Raw genomic sequence first — 23,356 nt, forward strand, 5'->3', positions numbered from 1 at the left:
GCGGAGGGAATAGATGCACTGTTTGTTTTCGGTCATGTTTCCAGTCGCCTTCCCATGATTAAAAGCAGTGATTCGAGCTTTCAGTTTTGTGCGAATACTACCATCAATTCACGGTTTCTGGTTAGGAAAGGTTTTCATTGTCACAGTGAGTACGACATCTCCGATGGACTTGCTAATAAATTCACTCACCGAGTCAGCGTATACATCAATGTTGTTGTCTGAGGCTATCCGGAACATATCCTAGCCCACATGATCGAAGCAATCTTGAAGCGTGGAATCCGATTGGTCGGACCAGCGTTGGATAGACCTGAGCCCGGACGTTTCCTGTTTTAGTTTCTGTGTATAGGCTAGGAGCAACAAAATGGAGTCATGGTCAGACTTTCCAAAGGCAGGGCGGGGGAGGGCTTTGTATGCATCGCGGAAGTTAGAGTAGCAATGATCCAGAATGCTACCAGCTCGTGTACTGTATTCAATATGCTGAGGAAGTCTTGTTCTCAGGTTAGCTTTGTTAAAATCCCCAGCTACAATAAATGCAGCCTCAGGATGTATGGTTTCCAGTCAGCAATAAGAGCCTTACATGTGTTCATGTTTTGAATGCAAAGTTGCATGTAGCAGATGCAAATAAAACAGAAGATTTACAAGTAGCAAAACAAAACAGTTCTTTCCTCGCTCCCTCCTTCCAGTCTTACTTGGCCATACCCAGACTAGAGAAGCCTGCTGGGATGATGATTGTGTCGAGGCAGGGGAAGGGATGGACCCCCAGGCAGGCAGAAGGGGGAGGATCTTGACCTGGGTTTCGGAAGCAGAGAAGGTGGGGCAAATACTCAATGAGTGACCACCAGCTGGCTCCAGGCTGATGAGTTAGGAGAATTGACAGGGGTAATCAACATAGCAACAGGAGATGTGGTCATCACCCAGGCCCGAGCAGTCCCTCTCAGAGTGCTTCTTATCCTTCAGGCCTGAGTAATCAAATGTAGACTGTGGACTGGTAATGACAGGATGGTCCATGTTAGTGAGTGGGTTCAGGTCCAAGCTGCGTTATGGGGAGAAGGAAAATATTTCTCTATTTAATCCTGAAGATTTAGGATACTACAAGGATTGTGTTTTCCCTATTTTCAATACAGACTTAGAAACAAGAGAGATGGAAAACCCAAACATTCAACATCCATACAATTATACATTAATGAACTCCATCTCAGTATTACAACTACATGAGTACCAAGGCCAAAACCCAAATCTGTTCCAAGTTTCCTCTCCAGCCGTTGACTGAGAATAAAGACCCTCCTTGTGGCAGGAGAAGCCCTGGGGTTAACGGCTGGATATGGCTGGGTTGGAGGGAAACCATGAGATGAAGAGGGAGGGGGAGTGGTATTACGGGAAGATTGATATAGCTGCCAGCTTGTGTGTTGGTGTGCCCCCAAACCCCAGCCCCAGCCTGTGGTCCTTGTGGTTCAGGGCAGGGGAAAACTCTGCTGGGTCTGGGGAAGACTTGGGTCTAACGGCTGGGTTGTAGGGAAACCATGAAGGGTGAAGACAAAATCAAATCAAATTGTATTTGTCATGTGTGCCGAATACAACAGGTGAAGACAGTGACATGCTTACGAGGGGGAAAGGAGGGAACTTACGGGAAATAAATCAATAATCGTACCTGCCAGCCCTGGTACCCTGCACCGGAGGGGTAAGCTGTGCTGTGGCCAGGCATAGGGAAGTAGTAGTCAGAGCTAGAGAGACCTTGACAGAGGTAGGTAGAAAGAGAGAGACCTTGACACAGAGAGAGAGAGAGAGAGAGAGAGAGAGAGAGAGACGTGGAGGAGGCAAAGAGTGGGTGAATGGACTTGTCCGCTGTTTGTACTTATCCGCTGTTCAATGTTCTCCTTGATGATCTTCTTGGCCTTCCTGTGACACCGGGTGCTGTAATGTCCTGCACGACCCTCTGGAAAGCCCTGTGGTTGCAGACGGTGCAATTACCGTTCAAGGCCGTGATACAGCCTGACAGGATGCTCTCAATGGTGCATCTCTAGAAGTCCAGCTCATTTGTTTACTTGGCGTTGAGGGAGAGGTTATTTTCACTCAGCCAGGACCCTTACTTCCTCCAAGTAGGCTGTCTCGTCATTGTTGGTAATCAGGCCTACCACTGTTGTGTCGTCTGAAAACTTGATTTAGTTGGAGACTTGCATGGCCATACATTCATGGGTGAACAGGGAGTACAGGAGATGGCTGACCACGCACCCTTGTGGGGCCCCCGTGTTGAATATCAGCGTCGGGGAGGTGTTGTTGCCTACCTTAACCACCTGGAGTCGGCCCGTCAGGAAGTCCAGAACCCAGTTGCACAGGGCGGGGTTCAGATCCAGACCCCCGAGCTTAGTGATGAGCTTGGAGAGCACTATCGTGTTAAAGGATGAGCTGTAGTCGATGAACAGAATTCTTACATACTGTAGGTATTCCTCTTGTCCAGATGGGATAGGGCAGTGTGCAGTGATGGCGAATGCCTCATCCATGGATCTGTTGGGGTGGTGTGAAAATTGTAGTCAGTCTAAGGTTTCGGGTAAGGTGTAGGTGATATGATCTTTAATTAGCTTTTCAAAGAAATTAATGATTACAGAAGTGAGTGCTACGGGGCAACAGTCATTTAGTTCAGTTACCTTACAGTAAACAACCTCCATTTTACTGTTCATGGGATATGCACAGACTTAGTTAATCTACTGTACAGTTTGTTTCACCCTGAGAGCGAACACAAACATACACTGAGTGTACAAAACATTTCCATTACATAAACTAACCAGCATAGCTGAGGGAAGTAGGGGTGCTGAGCGTGGCAGCAAGTCCCCGCAGCAATGTTCCAACATCTAGTGGAAAGCATTCCCTTAAGAGTGGAGGCTGTTTTAGCAGCAGAGGGGCACCAACTCCATATTAATGCCGATGATTTTGGAATAAGATGTTTGACGAGCAGTTGTCCCAGCCCAATCTCCGGGGCCAGGGTCAGGCTCCAGTCCCAGGCCCATCTCCACGGCCAGGCTCTAGGAAGATCCCCACAGTAGCAGGAATGACCTGTGAGTGGAGGTGTATGTCCACGTCCAGGATGTGGTCTGTGTTGGCTCTGAGGGGTATCCATGGCTCATAGGTGTGAGCACAGATGCTGGGGGACGAGAAGCAAGTACATGGAGTGAAGATTTAATGGATAAACGGACATGAAACAAAACATGGACAGCGTCTGGACAAGGGAAACATAACGACATGAAGGCAGACACGGAGAAGAAACTGAGGAAGTGACAGATATAGGGGAGGCAATCAATAAGGTAGTAGAGTCCAGGTGAGTCCCATGAAGCGCTGATGCACGTAACGATGGTGACAGGTGTGCGTAATGATGGGCCGTCTGGCGCCATCAAGCTGGAGCAGACGTGCCAGTAGGTCAGAGTTATTCTAGTCAATTTTAGAGAGGAAAACAATGTCCATCAATCAACTGACAGATCATTCAATCAATTGACAGATTAACCAATCAATCAATATGTATTCAGTACATCTCAACCCTTTTAGCCTGGTAAGGTTGTCCACATGGGCCTGACAAACATGTATCTTTTATCTAGAATACCACCAAGACACATCCAGCCGCTCTCTTCATCTGTAAATCTTGGATAATGATGCCTCACAAGTTGATTTAATGCACTGTCCTTCTTCCAGCAAATGACTTAGCAAAATGCCTGTTTTGTATTCCTTTTATTGCATAACCCCACTCAAACCACTAGATCTCCAAATCAAAGTACTTTCCATTCCTAGAACAGAATGATATGACCCAAAGCAATGCATCAATCTTCAACACAGTTTATCTAATTGACTGACTGGAAATCGTAAAAACAACTAAATTAAATAGCCAATACTGCCAACATTTTAAAATATTTTTGAGTCTAAAGCAACTCAAAACCAAAATCAAATTCCATTACTTTTTAGATGCTATCATTTTATCTAGCGTCGTCTACTGATATGAACTATGTATCTTCTTTATTAATGTTCAATTAATATCAGAAATTATTGCTGTTATTTGGGGATATTTCTTGTGTGAAAAAAAACCCTGCACAGATCGAGTCCTGGCTTGAAGTATGTGTGCTGTAGTGGCGAACTGTAAAAGAGAAAACGCTGTCAAGCTCACATTGTTGACATTGACAAATTCCTACTGGGTGCACAAACAGGAAAACAAGTTTCATAATCACGTCTCACAAGTGTTTATCAAGAGCTGGCTGACCAAGCTCCAACCAGCAAACTGTTTCTGTACAGTAAACTGAAGGTCCCCTATAAAAGCCAGCCATCCAGACACTTTGCTGTTACAACCCCTAGCTACCATTTACATTTGCTGTGCTCCAGGCCCAGGGTTATGGAGGCTTGGCAGGCCAAAGCTGCAATTACACTTTACAGTGTGAATTCCTCACGCGTCTCTCCAAAAGTAAGTAGTGGAATAAAATCACACTGACACACAGAGACAGAGCTGGCAAGCACCACCCTCGGTGCAAATGTATGGCCTGGGTGGCTGATCTTGAGATGACACTTTAGGTTATTTTGGCAATGTGTTATTGGAAAAGCTGGAAGGTGCAAGGTTGCAGGTTTGAGTCCCACTTGGGCTACCTCACAAATTTGCTACTATCTGTTATCATGGAATGTGGTTATTTATCAGTATTCAGTAATTGGGCTAGTGACAGTTGTACGTACTGGTGGTGGTGCAGTGACAGGTTGAATATCTGCTTCACTGAGGGGACGTAATGTGAAAACAGTAACTTGTGGAGACGTCCCATCTGTATTTATTCCTGTGTTGTTGTTTTTTTTCATCTATTCTTTCTACTGTTTCTATATTTATTTTTTCTGCATTGTTGGGAAGGGCCTGTGAGTAAGCATTTCACTGTTGTTAACAACGCAAGTGACAAATAAAATGTGATTTTAAGTAGTGGGCTATGCTTAAAGGCAGTCAACGAGCTCATAAGTCTGTGATTAAGATCATGCCCAAACTGGACCTGATGATCCACATTAAAGGAAAATTCCATTAAAAAAAACTATATTTTGGTATTTGTTTCATCAGTGTACTGTTGATACAGTCCCACAATGTTTTTATGTCAGCAATCCAGTTTTCAAGAAAAGTAAAAAGCATCATACTGTGACACTTCTTTTGAAAGTTCTAGATCTTGAAAACTTGATTGTTGACATGCAAAACATTTTGGGACTGTATCAACTGGGCAGCCAGACGGTGAACCAATGTGGAATAGACGTAGAATTGACGTCTGTGCCCAGTTCGGAGCGAACTAATGAAATAAATACCAAAATATACAGTCGTTTTTGAGTGGTATTTTCCTTTAATGATCCTTCCTTTGTGACAGGATTGACTATCATCTGCACATCAAAGAGGTTTAGATCACTCCTGCAAAGACATCTAGCCTTAAGAACAAAGAAAAAATTCCAGATGGAATTCGACAGCAGAGTCCCAAACCTTTATGTAATGAGTAGGCAGCCTACAATAATGAATACTCCACCCACACACTTTGGGTTGCCACTCATGCACTGTGAATAGCTGATACTTTTACGTCATGATAAATGTCACTGACATTTTTGTCAACTTGTTAAAGGTATTTCCACCATTGAGGCATTTTGGTTCATTTAAGACTGTAGCCTAATCTCTTACTTGTTTTTCACATATTCATATCAGAGGAGACTGGTGGGAGGAGCTATTGGAGGACGAGCTCATTGTAATAATGGCGGGAATGGAGTCAAATGTGGTTTCTATTCATTTCCCCCCAGCCATTAAAATGAACCTGTCCTCCTATAGCTCATCCCACCAGCCTCCTCTGATTCATACAGTATATTATGGTATGCTCCATATTAGGATTCTTACATGGGTGGTGAGAGATGGGAAAAAATATAAATCACCATTAAAATGCAAGGATGATCATGCCTTGTGAGAATTGTTTGATTTGTTACTGATCATTAAATGAAAAACAGACTGATGATCCCCTCTTTAGATATTTATGAATGTAAAGCATATTTGAAATAATTAATCTGTGGATTTCACATGACTCGTAGGGATGCAGCCATGGGCGGGCCACCCACCCACTGGGTTGCCAGGCCCGGCCAAACAGAATTCATTTTCCCCCACAAAATGGCCTCATTACAGAAATAAATATACTCCTCAGACATTCTTGCAGTCAGCATTCCAATTGAACGCTCCCTAAAAATGTGAGACATTTGTGGCATTGTGTTGTGTGACAAAAGTGCACATTTTAGAGGGGCCTTTTATTGCCCCCAGCACAAGGTGCACCTGTGTAATAATCATATTGTTTACTCAGCTTCTTGATATGCCACACCTGTCAGGTGGATGGATTGTCTTGGCTAAGGAGAAACACTCACTAACAGGGATGTAAACAAATGTGCACAACATTTTTGCTAAATAAAATGGAAAATCTCCGGGATTTTGTATTTCAGCTAATGAAACATGGGACCAACACTTTACATGTTGTGTTTATATTTTGTGTTCAGTGTAGATACATGTTTCCTTGGTCTAGATCCAGGGCAGAGCTGTAACTAGTTCCCTGCAACTGGGGATAGGGCCTAAATATGAATTTAGAAAAATGCAGGTACAGGAAAATGACCTGTTTTTCAAGGCACGGATGATACTCTGTCCTTGGAGAGGTGTGGTGTATTTTCCATTTATTCAATTATTATTATTTATTTTTTTAAAGGTAAGCTTTGCATTTTTTATTGTGAATTGTGGTTAGGATATAGGCCAACAATGGAAAGAATAGATAAGATACGAATAATCATGTTTAAAATGTTTTCCGGTCAAAACAGTTTGCTCATATATTATTCGTTTTTTGTTTGTTTTGGTGTTCTACGCTCCACACTGCCCTTTCCCACCTGGACAAAGGGAACACCGATGTGAGAACGCAGTTCATTGACTACAGCTAAGCATTCAACACCATGGGACTAAACACCTCCCTCTGCAACTGGATCCTGGGCTTCCTGATGGTCTGCTCACAGGTGGTAAGAGTACGCAACAACACATCTGCCATGCTGATCCTCAACACCAGGGCCCCTCAGGGGTGTATGCTTAGTCCCCTCCTGTATGTTTCACCTCTGACTGCATGGTCAAGCATGACTCCAACACCATCATTAAGTTTGCTGATGACACAACAGTGGTAGGCCTGATCACCGACAACAATGAGACAGCCTATAGGGAGGAGGTCAGATACCTGGCAGTGTGGTGCCAGGACAATAACATCTCCCTCAATGTGAGCAAGACAAAGAAGATGATCATAGACTACAGGAAAAGGAGGGCCGAACAGGCCCCCATTAACATCGGCTGTAGTGGAGCTGGTCGAGAGTTTAAAGTTCCTTGGTGTACACATCACTAATAAATAATCATGGTCCAAACACACCAAGACAGCCGTGAAGAGGGCACGACAACCCCTTTTCCCCCTCAGGAGACTGAAAAGATTGGGCATGGGTCCCCAGATCCTCAAAAATGTCAACAGCTGCACCATCGAGAGCATCCTGACCGGTTGCATCACTGCCTTGTATGGCAACTACTTGGCCTCTGACCGTTACGCGCTACAGAGGGTAGTGCGTACAGCCCAGTACATCACTGGGGCCAAGCTTCCTGCCATCCAGGAGCTATATACTAGGCGGTGTCAGAGGAAGGCCCAAAAAATAGTCAAAGACTCCAGTCACCCAAGTCATAGACTGTTCTCTCTGCTACCACATGGCAAGCGGTACCAGAGTGCCAAGTCTAGGTCCAAAAGGTTCCTCAACAGCTTCAACCTCCAAGCTATAAGACTGCTAATCAAATTGCCAGCCGGACTATTTACATTGACTGCTGCTACTCGCTGTTTATTATCTATGCATAATCACTTTACTCCTATCTACTGTACATGTATAAATTACCTTAACTATCCTGAATACTTATGTGAATGTAATAACAGTAAAAAAAAATAAAAAATTAATAGCAAAAATGTAGTTTTTTTTAAACAGTTTTTGCTTTGTCATTACGGGGTGTTGTGTGTAGATTGATGGAGGGAAAAGTAATACATTATAGAATAAGGCTGTAACGTAACACAATGTGGGAAAAGTCTGAATACTTTCCGAAGGCACTGTATATAAAGCAGCTCGAGCACAATACGATGAGGTTGCTTATCTGAGTGTAGTGTTCAGCAGAGGGATACTGCGAATCTACCTAGATCTACAGTATATTCTGTATCTTCTAAAGCTACAGTACTTAGCTTCACATTCCAATTCAATCGTCATCCATGTAACTGGAGGTGGATTGTGATCCAACATTGGCCACTAATGAGGAAAGTTTATATTTTGCAACATGAGTCCTCTAGGCCTACGCTACTGTAGGTCTAATGATAATAAGTGGAGGAACAATGACCACAGGGAAGATTACATATTTTAAGTTGAATTGCTTCAAGTGCATGACATTGATATGTGTGCATGACAATGATCTAAAATCCCACATTTTCAATAAAGCACTGAAGAAGAAAAACACAACAAAAGGAAAAACAAGGTTTCCAGGTGATTATTGATAGACCTCTGTAGCCTGTCCTATACTCACCATCACTTAGGCTGCGTTTACATAGTCAGCTCAATTCGGATCATTTCTTTTCACTCATTGGTATTCTGACCTATCAGATTAGCTCTGAAAAAGATCTGATGTGAAAATATCTGATGTGATTGGTCAAAAGACCAATGAGTGCAAAAATGATCAGAATTGGGCTGCCTGTGTAAACACAGCCTTAATGTACTACTATGCAGCTTCATTGTAACAGAACACTATAGAATGTGAATGAATGCCCATAAGTATTTAGCATCAGAGTATTGAGTTTTCCTAGTAGTATTACAAAGGATTTCTTTATTGGAATGCATGAGGTTCTACAACATGACGTCAACAAACAGACAAGACTAAGAGCCTGGGCATACTTGAAAACCTATCTTGTTCATACAGTAGATATATTGTACGTTGGCATCCTAATACATCGTTTTTTTCAGAAGTATTTTAACTGTATTGATATGTGCCTTGACTTTGTCACATTCAGTCATAGTAACCACAATTGTTTCAATATTGTTATTGCCAACTAAAGTGATACTGTATATTATCTCAAATATATATTTTCATTAGAAAAATTACAAAATGTATCATAACTGTAAACATTCATCTATTATTTCTCTCTGTGCAAATCCAGATATGCCACTTGGGTTTGGTTGGTGGCCTTAGTTAAGTTATACAGTGCCTTCAGAAAGTATTCTCACCCTTGGACTTTTTCCAATTTGTTTTTGTTATAGCCCGAAAGTAAAATGGATTATTTAGAGAACAGAAGAAAAAAAATCACTGGCCTACACACACACACACACAATACACCATAATGTCAAAATGGAATTATGTTTTGGGACATTTTTACAAATTAATTCAAATGAAAAGCTGAAATGTTTTAAGTATTCAACCGCTTTGTTATGGCAAGCCTATATGAATTCATAATAAGTTGCATGGACTAACAGGGTTTAACAGGATTGTTTTAATGACTACCTCATTGCTGTACCCCACACATTCAATTATCTGTAAAGGTTGCTCAGTCGAACAGTGAATTTCAAACACAGATTCTACCATAAGACCAGGGATATTTTACAATGCTTTGCAAACAAAGGTAGCTATTGGTAGATGGGTAAAAAAAATAAATGAAAAAATAAAGGTAGAATATCCCTTTGAGCATGGTGAAGTTATTAATTACACTATCAATGGTGTATGAATACACCCAGTCACTACAAAGACACAGGCGTCCTTCCTAACTCAGTTGCCGGAGAGAAAAGAAAACCGCTCAGAGATTTCATCATGAGGCCAATGGTCATTTTAAAACAGTTACAGAGTTTAATGGCTGTGACAGGAAACAACTGAGGATAGATCAACAACATTTGAGTTACTCCACAATACTAACCTAATTGACAGAGTAAAAAGAATGAAGCCTAAGAATAAAAATATTCCCAAACAAAGTGTTATGTTTGGGGCAAATCCAATACAACACATTACGGAGTACCACTCTCCATTTTTTTCAAGTATAGTGGTGGCTGTATCATGTTATGGGTATGTTTGTAATCGTTAAGGACTGAGGAGTTCAGGCAAAATCCTAGAAAACCTGGTTCAGTCTGCTTTCCACCAGACACTGGAGGATGAATTCACCTTTCAGCAGGACAGTAACCTAAAACACAAGGCCTAATCTATACTGGAGTTGCTTACCAAGAAGACAGTGCATGTTCCTAAGTCGCCGAGTTCCAGTGACTTAAATCTACTTGTCTTGAAAATGGTTGTCTACCAATGATCAACAACTAATTTGACAGAGCTTGAAGAATTTTGAAAAGAATAATGGGCAAATGTTGCACAATCCAGGTGTGTAAAACTTGTAGACACCCAGAAAGACACAGCTGTAATAACTGCCAAAGGTGCTTCTGCAAAGTATTGACTCAGGGGTGTGAATACGTATGTAAGTAGATAAAGGGCTTCATTCCTTTAAGGTCATTGAAGGCCCAGGGAAGTGTTCTGTAAAATTCTGTATTTAATTTTCAATAAATTGGCAAAAATGTCTAAAAACATGTTTTCACTTTGTCATTATAGGGTATTGTGTGTAAATGGGTGAGAATTTGTTTTTATTTAATCCATTTTGAATTCAGGCTGCAACAACAAAATGTGGAGTGAGTTAAAGGGTATGACTACATTCTGAAGGCACTGTATGTACCAAGACTCATTTGTGAACTCATAATAAATTAATCTCCATGAGTATCTACACAGCCAATTATGTCTAACAAACATATATAACAAATATAGCATCACAAGTTAACTGAGGAATTACATGTTTACAGTGTGAGAGTCTGTAGGGTTGTACACATACGAGTGCAAGTACAGATTCCCTTTTGCAGAGAACAGAGTAAATTATCATCAGTTATTGATCATAAATTGGAGAACAGAGTGATTTATCATCAGTCATGAGTCAGAACAGAGTGATTTATCAGGACAATGACAAAAAGTAAACACACACAGCTAACCATGTGGGGACACACAATTCTATCCCATTCAAAATCATATTTTCCCTAACCCCTAAACCTAATCCGTACTCTTGCTCTAACCCTAACCTTAACCCAAAAACCTAACCTTAACCCCTAACCCTAGCTCCTAACCCTTAACATAGTTCTAACACTAATTCTAACCTTAACCCTAAACCCCCTAGAAATTTGACCTTGTGGGGACTAATAAAATGTCCCCAGTTGGTCAAATTTTTACTATTCTTGCGGGGATTTCTGGTCCCCACAAGAATCACTGAGCACGTCCACACACACATGTCCACACACACGTCCACACACACACACACACACACACACACACACACACACTTCCCTGGACCTGCAAGGACCTTATAAAGGGATACTTTGGGATTTTGACAATGAAGCCCTTTATCTACTTCCTCAGAGTCAGATGAACTCATGGATACCACCATTTTAATGTCTTTGCATCCAGTATGAAGGAAGCTGGAGGTAGTTTTGCGAGCCAATTCTAACTAACGTTACCGCAATTACTGGTATCTGGGTCAATGACAAGACATGTACATTTTGTGTCCAAAGGCCATTCATTTAACATAAAAAGACATATATAATATTAAATCACACAACTCTTACCCTTCTTTTGACCAATAAATATTTGTGTTGCAAACTATTAAATTAAGGGAGTTCATGAGCTCTAAAGTGACAAAATATCCTTCAGTGTAACTGTCCAGGTTAAAATTCGAATGACAAAAGTGTTTTTAAAATGTAGAAATTCATCCTAAAAATGTAAATGAACACCCGTGGAATAATTGTGTTAGTGTTTGCAACAATATATAGAATAATGGGCGACATACTGTATCTAAAAAATATTTAACTTTTGTCCGGACTTCTGCGCTTCATCAATGTCATTCAGTAAAGTAAAGAAATTGACAACAGAATTTCAGTATGCCTACAGGGAAGGACACTCAACAAGCACAGCACTTACACAAATGACTGATGATTGGCTGAGAGAAATTGATGATAAAATGATTGTGTGCGCTGTCTTGTTGGACTTCAGTGCAGCTTTTGACATTATTGATAGTCTGCTGCTGGAAAAACGTACGTGTTATGGCTTTACACCCACTGCTATAATGTGGATAAAGAGTTACTTGTCTAACAGACACAGAGGGTGTTCTTTAATGGAAGCCTATCAAATATAATCCAGCTAGAATCAGGAATTCCCCAGGGTAGTTGTTTAGGCCCCTTGCTTTTTTCAATTTTTACTAACGACATGCCACTGACTTTGAATAAAGCCAGAGTGTCTATGTATGCGGATGACTCAACACTATACACATCAGCTACTACAGTGACTGAAATGACTGCAACACTCAAGGAGCTGCAGTTAGTTTCAGAGTGGTTGGCAAGGAATAAGTTAGCCCTAAATATTTATAGCATTGTATCTGGAACAAAACACTCACTAAACCCTAAGCCTCAATTAAATCGTGTAATAAATCATTTGGAAATTGAGCAAGTTGAGATGACAAAACTGCTTGGAGTAACCCTAGATTGTAAACTGTCATGGTCAAAACATATTGATGCAGTAGTAGCTAGATGGGGAGAAGTCTGTATATAATAAAGCGATGCTCTGCCTCCTTAACAACACTATCAACAAGGCAGGTCCTACAGGCCCTAGTTTTGTGCCACAAAAAAAGAAAAAAAAGAACAGGGCAGCACAGCTGGCCCTTGGATGTACACAGAGAGCTAATATTAATCATATGCATGTCAATCTCTCCTGGCTCAAAGTGGAGGAGAAATTGACTTCATCACTACTTTTATTTAGGAGAGGTATTGACATGTTGAATGCACCGAGCTGTCTGTCTAAACTACTGGCACACAGCTTGCGCACATGCATACCCCACAAGAGATCTCTTCACAGTCCCCAAGTCCATAACAGACTATGGGAGGCACACAGTACTACATAGAGCCATGACTACATAGAACTCTATTCCGCATCAAGTAACTGACACAAGCAGTAAAATGAGATAGAAAAAACAGATAGAAAAACACCTTGTGGAACAGCAGGGACTGTGAAACAACAAACACAGACACATACACACGATAACATACGCACTATACATACACATGGATTTAGTACTGTAGATATGTGGTAGTTGTGGAGTAGGGGCCTGAGGGCACACAGTGTGTTGTGAAATCTGTGAATGTATTGTAATGGTAATTTAATTGTATAATCTGCCTTAATTTTGTTGGACACCAGGAAGAGTAGCTGCTGCTTTGTCAGCAGCTAATGGGGATCCATAATAAATGCAAATACAAAAGGTATTGTTTTCATGCTACTGTCAGCAACAGAATAGGATATAATAGGATATAAAGCTGGGTGGATAACACTTAACATTAAGTTGCGCTATTACACTGTAGTTATGTTTTATTGCACTGCAGTTAAGGTATAACTGATGGATTATATTGGTTAATATAATATCACGCACACGCAAACATAATTATGGATTCCAAATGGATTATGAATTATAATCATTAATAGCTGCTTCACGTTTGGGACACTTTATGAAATATCGAGACTCTACAAGTTTGAATTGAAGTAGGTTGATGGGCATTTTATGTAGCTATTTTGTGTAGGCATCTTGAAATTGCATTTGTGTACCTGTATTGAATATACATTTACCAGTTAGAGTGTAACAACGCATAATTACAACATTAACTATCATGTAATAATCGTGCAATAATGCAACTTAATGCAACGTAAAGTGTTGCCGCATTCTCAAATTATAGTAAAATGATTATTATTAACATTAGCAACGAAATAGTAACAAACCATGTTTGAGAGAGAAAGGGAGAGGGAGTTGATTTAACTTTTAAACTTTGATTAAGTGTTATCATAGCCTACTATTAATAGACTACTAATAACCTTTAATGGATGCGAATCCTATTCTGTGCCAGTGTCATTCAGGTTTTTTGTTGACTCAGAGACAAAAACAAATCGCAAAGCATGAATGAAAGATATTTTCATAGATTTTTGCATTTTTTTCAGTGTAAGGCAGGTTTTTTTTGTAAAAAACCTGCAACATATTTTGAGTTGTACCCGTGGCACATCAAATATGTTTTATTCAAAATAAAATGTAATTTTTTTCGGGGTAGTTCTATTTCTGCCAGTCTAAGCATGGATATTTAACCTTGTGATTATGAAAAATTTATCAAATAAAAAACAGTAGGGTACATTCATATGAAATCACAATAAAAATGAATTCTTGGCTTTATTCTTGAATATAACTAATATGGGCATAGGTGACACTCCCAATTAACATTAAAAAAAGCCTTTTGGGGAATTGAAATTGCTGTTTTGTTTTTTTTGCTACTTTGAAAACCTTATACGTCTTTGACCCATCTACTAGCATGCCAACAGTTACCAAAGACTTCCAGCCATTGCGCTAACGCTAGTTGGCAGTTGAACTAACGCTAGTTAGCAACTTCCTTCAAGCTGCACACAGAGGCATAAAAATGGTATCCACAAGTTCATTTGACCCTGGGGAAGTAGATAAAGGGCTTCATTGCCAACATCCTGAAGTATCCCTTAAATGTGGAACTTGTACTCGTCTTTCTCAAACCCACAGTAGTTTGCAGCATCGTTAGGACTAGCAGTAATCATAGAACAAGAGAACTAGCAATGTTGTGTTATTGATTAAGATGTTATTGTAAGTCCTCCGTGTAATCATGTGTACAGTGGTGAATGAGGACTGCTAGCTCCCTTCTGCTCTCCCTCTTCCCTTTGCCACATTTTCTACTTTTACAGCATCCTTTTTTCTCTGGCCTCTGGAGCATTCCCTCAGATAGAGAAGTCTGTCTGGCCGTCTCAGGAGTTTTCCTCCAGTGCTCTGCGGAAACTGAGCCGTTTGACGGAATCCCTTTGGATGGGACAGCAGAGAAGATGAGGAGGAGGAGGAGGAGGAGGAGGAGAGGAAACTATTCAATTACATTTGCATGGGGGCATAGGCAACATGAAAATACAACACAGCAGCTGTCAGATTCTTTCAGATGACATAAGCAAGCAGGACTGTTAATTGGATTAACATGAAACTAAAACTAACATTCTTATTAAAAATATTCAGGTATCAGTGGTGTTCCAAATGGAACTATTTTCCCTATATATAGTAGGGGCCATAGTGGTATAGGGAATGGGGTGCCATTTGGGACAAAACTATAAACCTCCTCCGTTTCCAAACATTTCCCCTCACATTTGGGCCCGAATGGACTCAACCCTGCATTGCGCACTTTGATGATCCGTTACCTGTTCCCCAGGCGTGGCTTGATGGGTTTGTAGAGCTCGGGTATCTTCCTCTCCAGCATGGGCCGCAGGTTCTCTCTCAGACGGTTGTAGTTCTTCTTCAACTCCTGCTGGTACTCCTTCTGGTCAAACGTGATCAGGTGCTTGTTCTTCTCCACAGCCTCGCCACACCTACAGAGGAACAGGGGGGGGGGGGAATGGAAAATGGAACCCTATTCCCTATATACAGTAGACCAGGGTCCATAAAGTAATGCACTATATACACTGTAGGGAATATGGTACCATTTGGGATATAACCATTCTGTGGGCTGTCTCAAGTCTTGAATGAGTTCCTCTCCTCACCTTCATCACTTAACACTGACCTGACATTACTTTTCATTCATCTTCATGAGGATGTTCATGCATCCATTTCATTTCCTTATTTTCTTTTCATGCATTTCAGTTTATTTCCTGAACGAACTATGTGACCGACATGGATTTGTCCCCAAATCAGTTCACATTGGCATTTAATAATTGTTTCACCTTATTAAGCAACCTGTGTGTCCACCTGTATTAGATGTTCAGTCTTTCTCTGAGCCTTGCTTCCTTTTTTAGTACAGGATTGCTCAAGGAAGGAAAGTGTCTCTTGTAGTACTGTGCTGAGAGTGGCAGGGAGTATAGTGATCCATGCCCAAACACAGTACCCTGGGGTTGAACCTCATTTCAGAGGACTGGTACGGTACGGGGTCTTGTCTGCCCGCATTCACAATTACAACATACATAATGGATGAACGAGGCAGAAGGAAATGGAAATACGAGGATGCTTATAAAACATATGGTTGCACTTCTCTCCCCTTTTAATGCAAGTAATATGAAAAATGGAATCTAACAGAATACAGTAAATGCATAGGGACTGCTGAAAAAAAGGGGGCTGGGGGGAAAAGGCATTTCACTCCCCCCCCGAAAAACCTCAGTTGATGTGTTGCTACTAGCTAGCCATCGTCCTTCCAGCCCAAATAGCAGCTTGAGAAGTGGATACTTGGAATATAATGAGCTCTTGCAAACTTGCATGGATTATGGAGGAAAATAAATGTTTCTGAAATGACGGTAAATATTTGCTGGCCTGCTTGCAGCAATCAACGTAGTTGGAATGTGACATGAGGGTTCCCAAATGAAAGCCACCTTTCGGAGGCAAACGATACGAGACATACACACATACACACAGAGACACACTCCCTGGACCAAATCACCATAGTCCCTGCCTCATCCGTTTAGACGGTTGGTTTAAATTATGTTTAAAATATTAAAACTAAAATGAAAGTCCCCAGGGAACAATACCGTTTTTCTGTTCCATGCAGCTGAGTGATATTAAAGAGGAAACAAGTTAATACGCCTGTCCAGTTGTGATTTAGTACAACGTCTAGATTCCTTCAGTATCACCTAGGAATGTATTCCAGTAATACCAAGACAGATGGTGTGGGTGCATACATAGCTGGTTTTAACTGTCATTCGCTTGCTTTTCCATGTCCACCATTTTTTATAGTTATCATTTGTATTTATTTAATTAGGCAAATCAGTTAAGAACAAATTCTTATTTACAATGAAGGCCTACACCAACCAAACAACGCGGGGCCAATTGTGGCCAGTTGTGATACAGTCTGGATTTGAACCAGGGGGTCTATAGTGACGCCTCTAGCACTGAGATGCAGTGCCTTAGACCACTGCGCCACTCGGGAGCCCAATAGTACCATGCAACAGTACCACTAAAGCTATTTCAAACCATTAATGCCAGAAATATATACAGTGCGGGAAAAAAGTATTTGATCCCCTGCTGATTTTGTACGTTTGCCCACTGACAAAGAAATAATCCATCTATAATTTTAATGGTAGGTTTATTTGAGCAGTGAGAGACAGAATAACAACAAAAAAATCCAGAAAAACACATGGCAAAAATGTTATAAATTGATTTGCACTTTAATGAGGGAAATAAGTATTTGACCCCTCTGCAAAACATGACTTAGTACTTGGTGGCAAAACCCTTGTTGGCAATCAGAGGTCAGATATTTCTTGTAGTTGGCCACCAGGTTTGCACACATGTCAGGAGGGATTTTGTCCCACTCCTCTTTGCAGATCTTCTCCAAGTCATTAAGGTTTTGAGGCTGACGTTTGGCAACTCGAACCTTCAGCTTCCTCCACAGATTTTCTATGGGATTAAGGTCTGGAGACTGGATGGGCCACTCCAGGACTTTAATGTGCTTCTTCTTGAGCCACTCCTTTGTTGCCATGGCCATGTGTTTTGGGTCATTGTCATGCTGGAATACCCACCCACGACCCATTTTCAATGCCCTGGCTGAGGGAAGGAGGTTCTCACCCAAGATTTGACGGTACATGGCCCCGTCCATCGTCCCTTTGATGCGGTGAAGTTGTCCTGTCCCCTTAGCAGAAAAACACCCCCAAAGCATAATGTTTCCACCTCCATGTTTGATGGTGTGGATGGTGTTCTTGGGGTCATAGGCAGCACTCCTCCTCCTCCAAACACTGCGAGTTGAGTTGATGCCAAAGAGCTCCATTTTGGTCTCATCTGACCACAACACTTTCACCCAGTTGTCCTCAATCATTCAGATGTTCATTGGCAAACTTCAGAAGGGCATGTATATGTGCTTTCTTGAGCAGGGGGACCTTGCGGGCCCAACAGGATATCAGTCCTTCATGGAGTAGTGTGTTACCTCTTGGTGACTATGGTCCCAGCTGCCTTGAGATCATTGACAAGATCCTCCCTTGTAGTTCTGGGCTGATTCCTCACCGTTCTCATGATCATTGCAACTCCACGAGGTGAGATCTTGCATGGAGCCCCATGCCAAGGGAGATTAACAGTTCTTTTGTGTTTCTTCCATTTGCGAATAATCACAACTGTTGTCACCTTCTCACCAAGCTGCTTGGCGATGGTTTTGTAGTCAATTCCAGCCTTGTGTATGTCTACAATATTGTCCCTGACATCCTTGGAGAGCTCTTTGGTCTTGGCCATGGTGGAGAGTATGGAATCTGATTGATTGCTTCTGTGGACAGGTGTCTTTTATACAGGTAACAAACTGAGATCAGGAGCACTACCATTAAGAGTGTGCTCCTAATCTCAGCTCGTTACCTGTATAAAATACACCTGGGAGCCAGAGACCTTTCTGGTTGAGAGGAGGTCAAATACTTATTTCCCTCATTAAAATGCAAGTCAATTTACAACATTTTTGACATGTGTTTTTCTGGATTCTTTTTGTTGTTATTCTGTCTCTCACTATTCAAATAAACCTACCATTAAAATTATAGACTGATCATTTCTTTGTCAGTGGGCAAACGTACAAAATCAGCAGGGGATCAAATACTTTTTTCCCTCACTGTATTCCACCACAAAATGTACTATTGCCGGCATTGAAAACGAGTGTACACTTTGGGGAAAAGATGGAGAATCGAACTGCACCCAAAACAAGTGTCAGAGCAAGATCAAAAGTGAGAGCACAAAGTGTAAGTTTGATGTGTTTCTCATCACTGGCTGGTAGGCGTGGATTGCAGTTGCACGGTAGTGTTTGGTTTGGCTCTCACCTCATGATGAACTCTTTGAAACACAGGCGCAGTTTGTTGTGGTGGCGGAAGAGCTTGGGGTCTGCTGGGATCTCATTCAGAAAGACCTGGGCCACCTCCAACGGTCCCTACACACACACACACACACACACACACACAGAGAGAGAGAGAGCGTGAAGGATGGAAGGAAAAGAGGGGAGCAATGATGAATGCCTTGCTTTCATTAGAGGAAACTTCATTAGAGGAAACTACTTCCTAACTGAATACTCAGTAATGACTTTCATTAGAGGAAACTACTTCCTAACTGAATGCTTAGTAATGACTTTCATTAGAGGAAACTAACTGAATACTCAGTAATGACTTTCATTAGAGGAAACTAACTGAATACTTAGTAATGACTTTCATTAGAGGAAACTAACTGAATACTTAGTAATGGCTTTCATTAGAGGAAACTAACTGAATACTCAGTAATGACTTTCATTAGAGGAAACTAACTGAATACTCAGTAATGACTTTCATTAGAGGAAACTAACTGAATATTTAGTAATGGCTTTCATTAGAGGAAACTAACTGAATACTCAGTAATGACTTTCATTAGAGGAAACTAACTGAATGCTTATGTAATGAATGCGTTCCAAACAGCCCCCTATTTCATAGATAGTGGACTTCTTTTGACCAGAGCCCATTACATAAGGAATATGGTGCCATATGATACGCAGCCAAAGTGTCCAAAGGCCACACTGTTCAGCCAGGACATAAGGAAGAGATCAGATGGAGGACACCCTGATTAGCCTGATCACTGTGTGGCTAATGTCACCACTAACTCTGCCTACAAGCAGCCATTTGGCTCCCATTCATTCCCTCTCTGGGATCGTGTTATCCTAACTGATATTTATCATGAAACCACAGCACGCTCACATGGCCAGGCATTAGAATGCTCATCGGGGTTCATTCGCAAACATATGTGCTAGACTAGGGCCTGGAGAGACGGACAGACAGCGGGGAGCCATCCCTCTCTACTGATTAGGCCCAGGGCTGTGTTTGTTTATGGACAGCATGAACATTAAGGTTGTGTATACAGTCAGCAGGTGAAAGCAGGGGTTGCTGTCAGAATAGACTATACAAAAGAGAGCTGGGGCCTGGTGTAACTACATCATTACTTTAGCGTTTAGCCAACGTTTGACGGGAGCTGGGAGCCATCAGATCAAAGGGTTTCAGTGTTTAGCGCAGACATGAAAGAAGAGGTTGTGAATGAAGGTTTTAACTGAATCAGCCGAGGCACTGTACAGACGATGTTATGGTTGAACTGGACTCTTTGATGTATCATGTCTCCCACCTGCTCTTTATCAAGTTACTTACTAACTTCCTAGATTGGATGCTTCCTCAAGGTTAGTGATGAGGATTCAGAAGAATACAACTCACACCTACGAGATACACTATGCCATCACTTCAGTTGGCTTTTCACACTTGTTTTTCCTCTTCATTTGATGTGTGGAGTCCATGAGTAACTTTCAAATCAGTAATGTTAATGTTAAAAATGCCAGTGTGGGGGACGCAGAAACATGTATTCCTTTGGGGTCAGGACATGTGGCTGGAGGTACCTGGTTGACGGTGGCTCCCACAGAGCCCTGTAGAAGCATCTGGAGCATCTTAGCATCGGGCTGCTCCCTGTGTGTGGCTACTGCTAACTCCCTGGTCTTCTTCTGCATGTCCTCGATGGCCACCTCAATGGGAGTCAGGTCAAACTTGGGGATGGGAGGATGAGAAGGAAGGAGAGGCAAAGAAAGTGAAAAGGTACAAGTTAGATTTGGACAGATAAAAAAAATATATATATATGTCTAATTGGCTAAGAGTCATTAACGATCAAAAAGCAAAGATGAAGCCAATATTGAAAATCCGTGTCTAAACAGGCTTTGTTCTACCAGCATACCTCTTCTTTCTGGATGACGTTGATGCGTGTCTTGATGTAGGGGAAGGTGTGCATGGTGGTGAGGATGGTCTTCCTCTTGTACTGCTCGTTGAGCTCACCGCGCGGCCGCCCGGCCTTGGTGAAGGGCGTGGTGTACATGAAGCGACGCAAGTTGAAGTTCTTCTCAAAGTTGGTCAGGCGGTCTTTCATCTCATAGTCATCAAAGAAGGGCTCCACGTAGGTGATCTGTATGTAGGCCTGTGGGAGGGAGAGAGAGAGAGAGTGAACGGAGGGGCGGAGAATGAGAGAAAAAGCGAGTGAGAGGATAAAAGTGGAGATCCATCTAGTTGTTTGTGAATGTTCCTCTCAATAATTTGACATTCACAAACAACTAGATGCATCTCTGCTTTTATGCGAGTCAGAAGGTAGTGAAAAGGGACACAGCAGGATCACAGGATGGTTTGGTGGTGTACTGTCATATACTGTACCTTGTTAGCATCCAGTTTGCTTCTGTCTATGTCTTTGGAGTCTTTGATCATCTCCAGGGCATCGCCAAAACACTGACTGTAGAAGTTCTACAACACCAATAGATACAGTACTCCTATGAATAGATGCAGTACTCCTATGAATAGATGCAGTACTCCTATGAATAAATGCAGTACTCCTGTGAATAAATGCAGTACTCCTGTGAATAAATGCAGTACTCCTGTGAATAAATGCAGTACTCCTGTGAATAAATGCAGTACTCCTGTGAATAAATGCAGTACTAATATGAGTAAATGCAGTACTTGTGAATAGATGCAGTATTCATATGAATAGATGCAGTACTCATTTGAATAGATGCAGTTTTTATATCCATGCAGTAAAAGCATGCACCCATGAACGCACAGACACACACGCACGCAGACACAAGCTCTCTCTCAGTTACCTCCAGTCTGTGGGATATCTCTGGCAGGTGGGTGATCCCTGGCTCCTTGTAAACAAACTCCTGTTCGTCCAGGTCTCCAAACTTGGCCCCATAAAAACCCACCCGGAAATACGTCCCAAACATCCTCTTATGGCCCTGGGACGCGACAAACACGTGAAAGCGACTTGTAACATTATACACAAAAAAGAATAATTAACATCCAAGTGAAGGAAATAGGTAGACAGCTTTCCTCCAAATACAGCACATCAATGTCCAACTGTAATCATTTCACTATAATTCTAAGTACTTCATATGTATTGTGACTGTAATCCCTTCATATAGAGTAGTCCACGCTGATGTCTGTCTGTACCTTCTGAATGATGTTGTCGAAGGCTCTCTGGAGTTTCTCGTGAGTAGAGACCAGCTCCCGGAAATCTCTGTGAGCCTCCAGAACAGGCATTATGATCTTATACACTTCATTTACTGTCTCATACAGACCACCCTGAAAACAAAGCAACAACACACTATTATCACCATTGTTGAGTGTCTTTATGTGAGTGCAGCAGTACCATTATTTAGGATCCGCTTTTGTTTGTTTGTCTGTTTGTGTGTCTTACGTTGCTGAAGAGTTCCGCAGCCTGCTTCAGTAGACCCACCAGACCACTGGTGGTGAAGTATTGTCCTGAACAGACACCGTCCTCATCTGGGGACAGTATGTCATCTGATACCGCTGACTCCTCCAGCACATTGGAAGAGATGTTCTATAGAAGCAACCAACCAATCAGACTCATCCGGCATGTCACAAATGGGAATCAATCAATTAATCAATCAGGTATTACTGACAGCTTTGTTTTTCACAAACAACGAAGACATGAAGTGATTAAGCAAGACAGCAGCCAATCAATGAAACATTACATTGAGTATACAGTTCCCCTTTATGGCAACAGACCATAATCAGTAGTGAGTGAGTGAGTGAGTGAGTGAACAGTCTAGGTACCCACCTGAAAGGTGACACTGCCCACAGGTAGGTATTTGTGGTCCTCCAGCATGCTGAGGTATTCAGCCACCAGGGCTGCAGCATGGACCAGACACATGGCCGACTCGGTAAAACACTTCCTGTTCTTGTGTTTTTCCGCCATGTTCTGCAGCCAGGTCAACCTCAGGTCAGGAGACGTCTGGTAACCCTTCGCTATCCTGGAGACAGAAGGAGTGATGCTGAAATCCAAACCAACCCCAGTACTCAAGCTCTTAGGTACTCCTGTAGATCTGGGACTATATTCATAAAACTTCTCAGAGAAGAAATGCTGATCTAGGATCAGTTTTCCCTTTTAGATTGTAATGAACGAACGGTGGGACCTGATTCTAGATTAGACGCTTTGTGTATACGGGTCCTGTAATCAGCTATAATAATGTGTTCTCCTTGCATCCTGTTAGGCTGGGAGGTCAGTGAGTGAATGGTTTGGGGTGAGGGAAGCATTTGAGGAGGGCTGGGAGTCAGTTTTAGGTAGCATAATGTAAATTCAATAATTCATAACCTTTTACAGATGCTTGGCTTATGCAGAATGATAAACAAGAATGTATTTGTAGACATGCAGAATGTAAGCAGATGACACATGCACAGAGAGTCTGCATTCACACCCAC

The 23,356-nt window shown here is 41.8% G+C and overlaps 1 protein-coding gene across 7 annotated transcripts in view; it reads right to left on the reverse strand.

Annotated features, from left to right (window-relative positions):
• Positions 1 to 8,847: 8,847 nt before the first annotated feature.
• LOC110535102 (dedicator of cytokinesis protein 8) overlaps positions 8,848 to 23,356 on the reverse strand; it is a 79,930-nt gene continuing 65,421 nt past the window's right edge. For 4 of the 7 annotated variants that reach the window (XM_036936203.2, XM_036936204.2, XM_090191064.1 and 1 more), the window contains 10 exons: positions 22,716 to 22,908; positions 22,332 to 22,475; positions 22,085 to 22,216; positions 21,736 to 21,870; positions 21,296 to 21,382; positions 20,829 to 21,065; positions 20,500 to 20,643; positions 18,920 to 19,026; positions 15,353 to 15,520; positions 8,848 to 14,969 (listed from right to left, as the gene is read on the reverse strand). In XM_036936203.2, the coding sequence (XP_036792098.1) occupies positions 14,918 to 14,969; positions 15,353 to 15,520; positions 18,920 to 19,026; positions 20,500 to 20,643; positions 20,829 to 21,065; positions 21,296 to 21,382; positions 21,736 to 21,870; positions 22,085 to 22,216; positions 22,332 to 22,475; positions 22,716 to 22,908 (1,399 nt within the window). In that variant the 3' untranslated portion in view covers positions 8,848 to 14,917. Of the gene's footprint in view, positions 14,970 to 15,352; positions 15,521 to 18,919; positions 19,027 to 20,499; positions 20,644 to 20,828; positions 21,066 to 21,295; positions 21,409 to 21,735; positions 21,871 to 22,084; positions 22,217 to 22,331; positions 22,476 to 22,715; positions 22,909 to 23,356 lie in introns of all 7 variants that reach the window. The other 3 variants (XR_016484672.1, XR_016484673.1, XR_016484674.1) reach the window with 1 other exon arrangement.

This window comes from Oncorhynchus mykiss, chromosome 11 (assembly GCF_057628025.1).
Source record: "Oncorhynchus mykiss isolate SJ-2025 chromosome 11, ASM5762802v1, whole genome shotgun sequence".
NCBI classification, from domain to species: domain Eukaryota; kingdom Metazoa; phylum Chordata; class Actinopteri; order Salmoniformes; family Salmonidae; genus Oncorhynchus; species Oncorhynchus mykiss.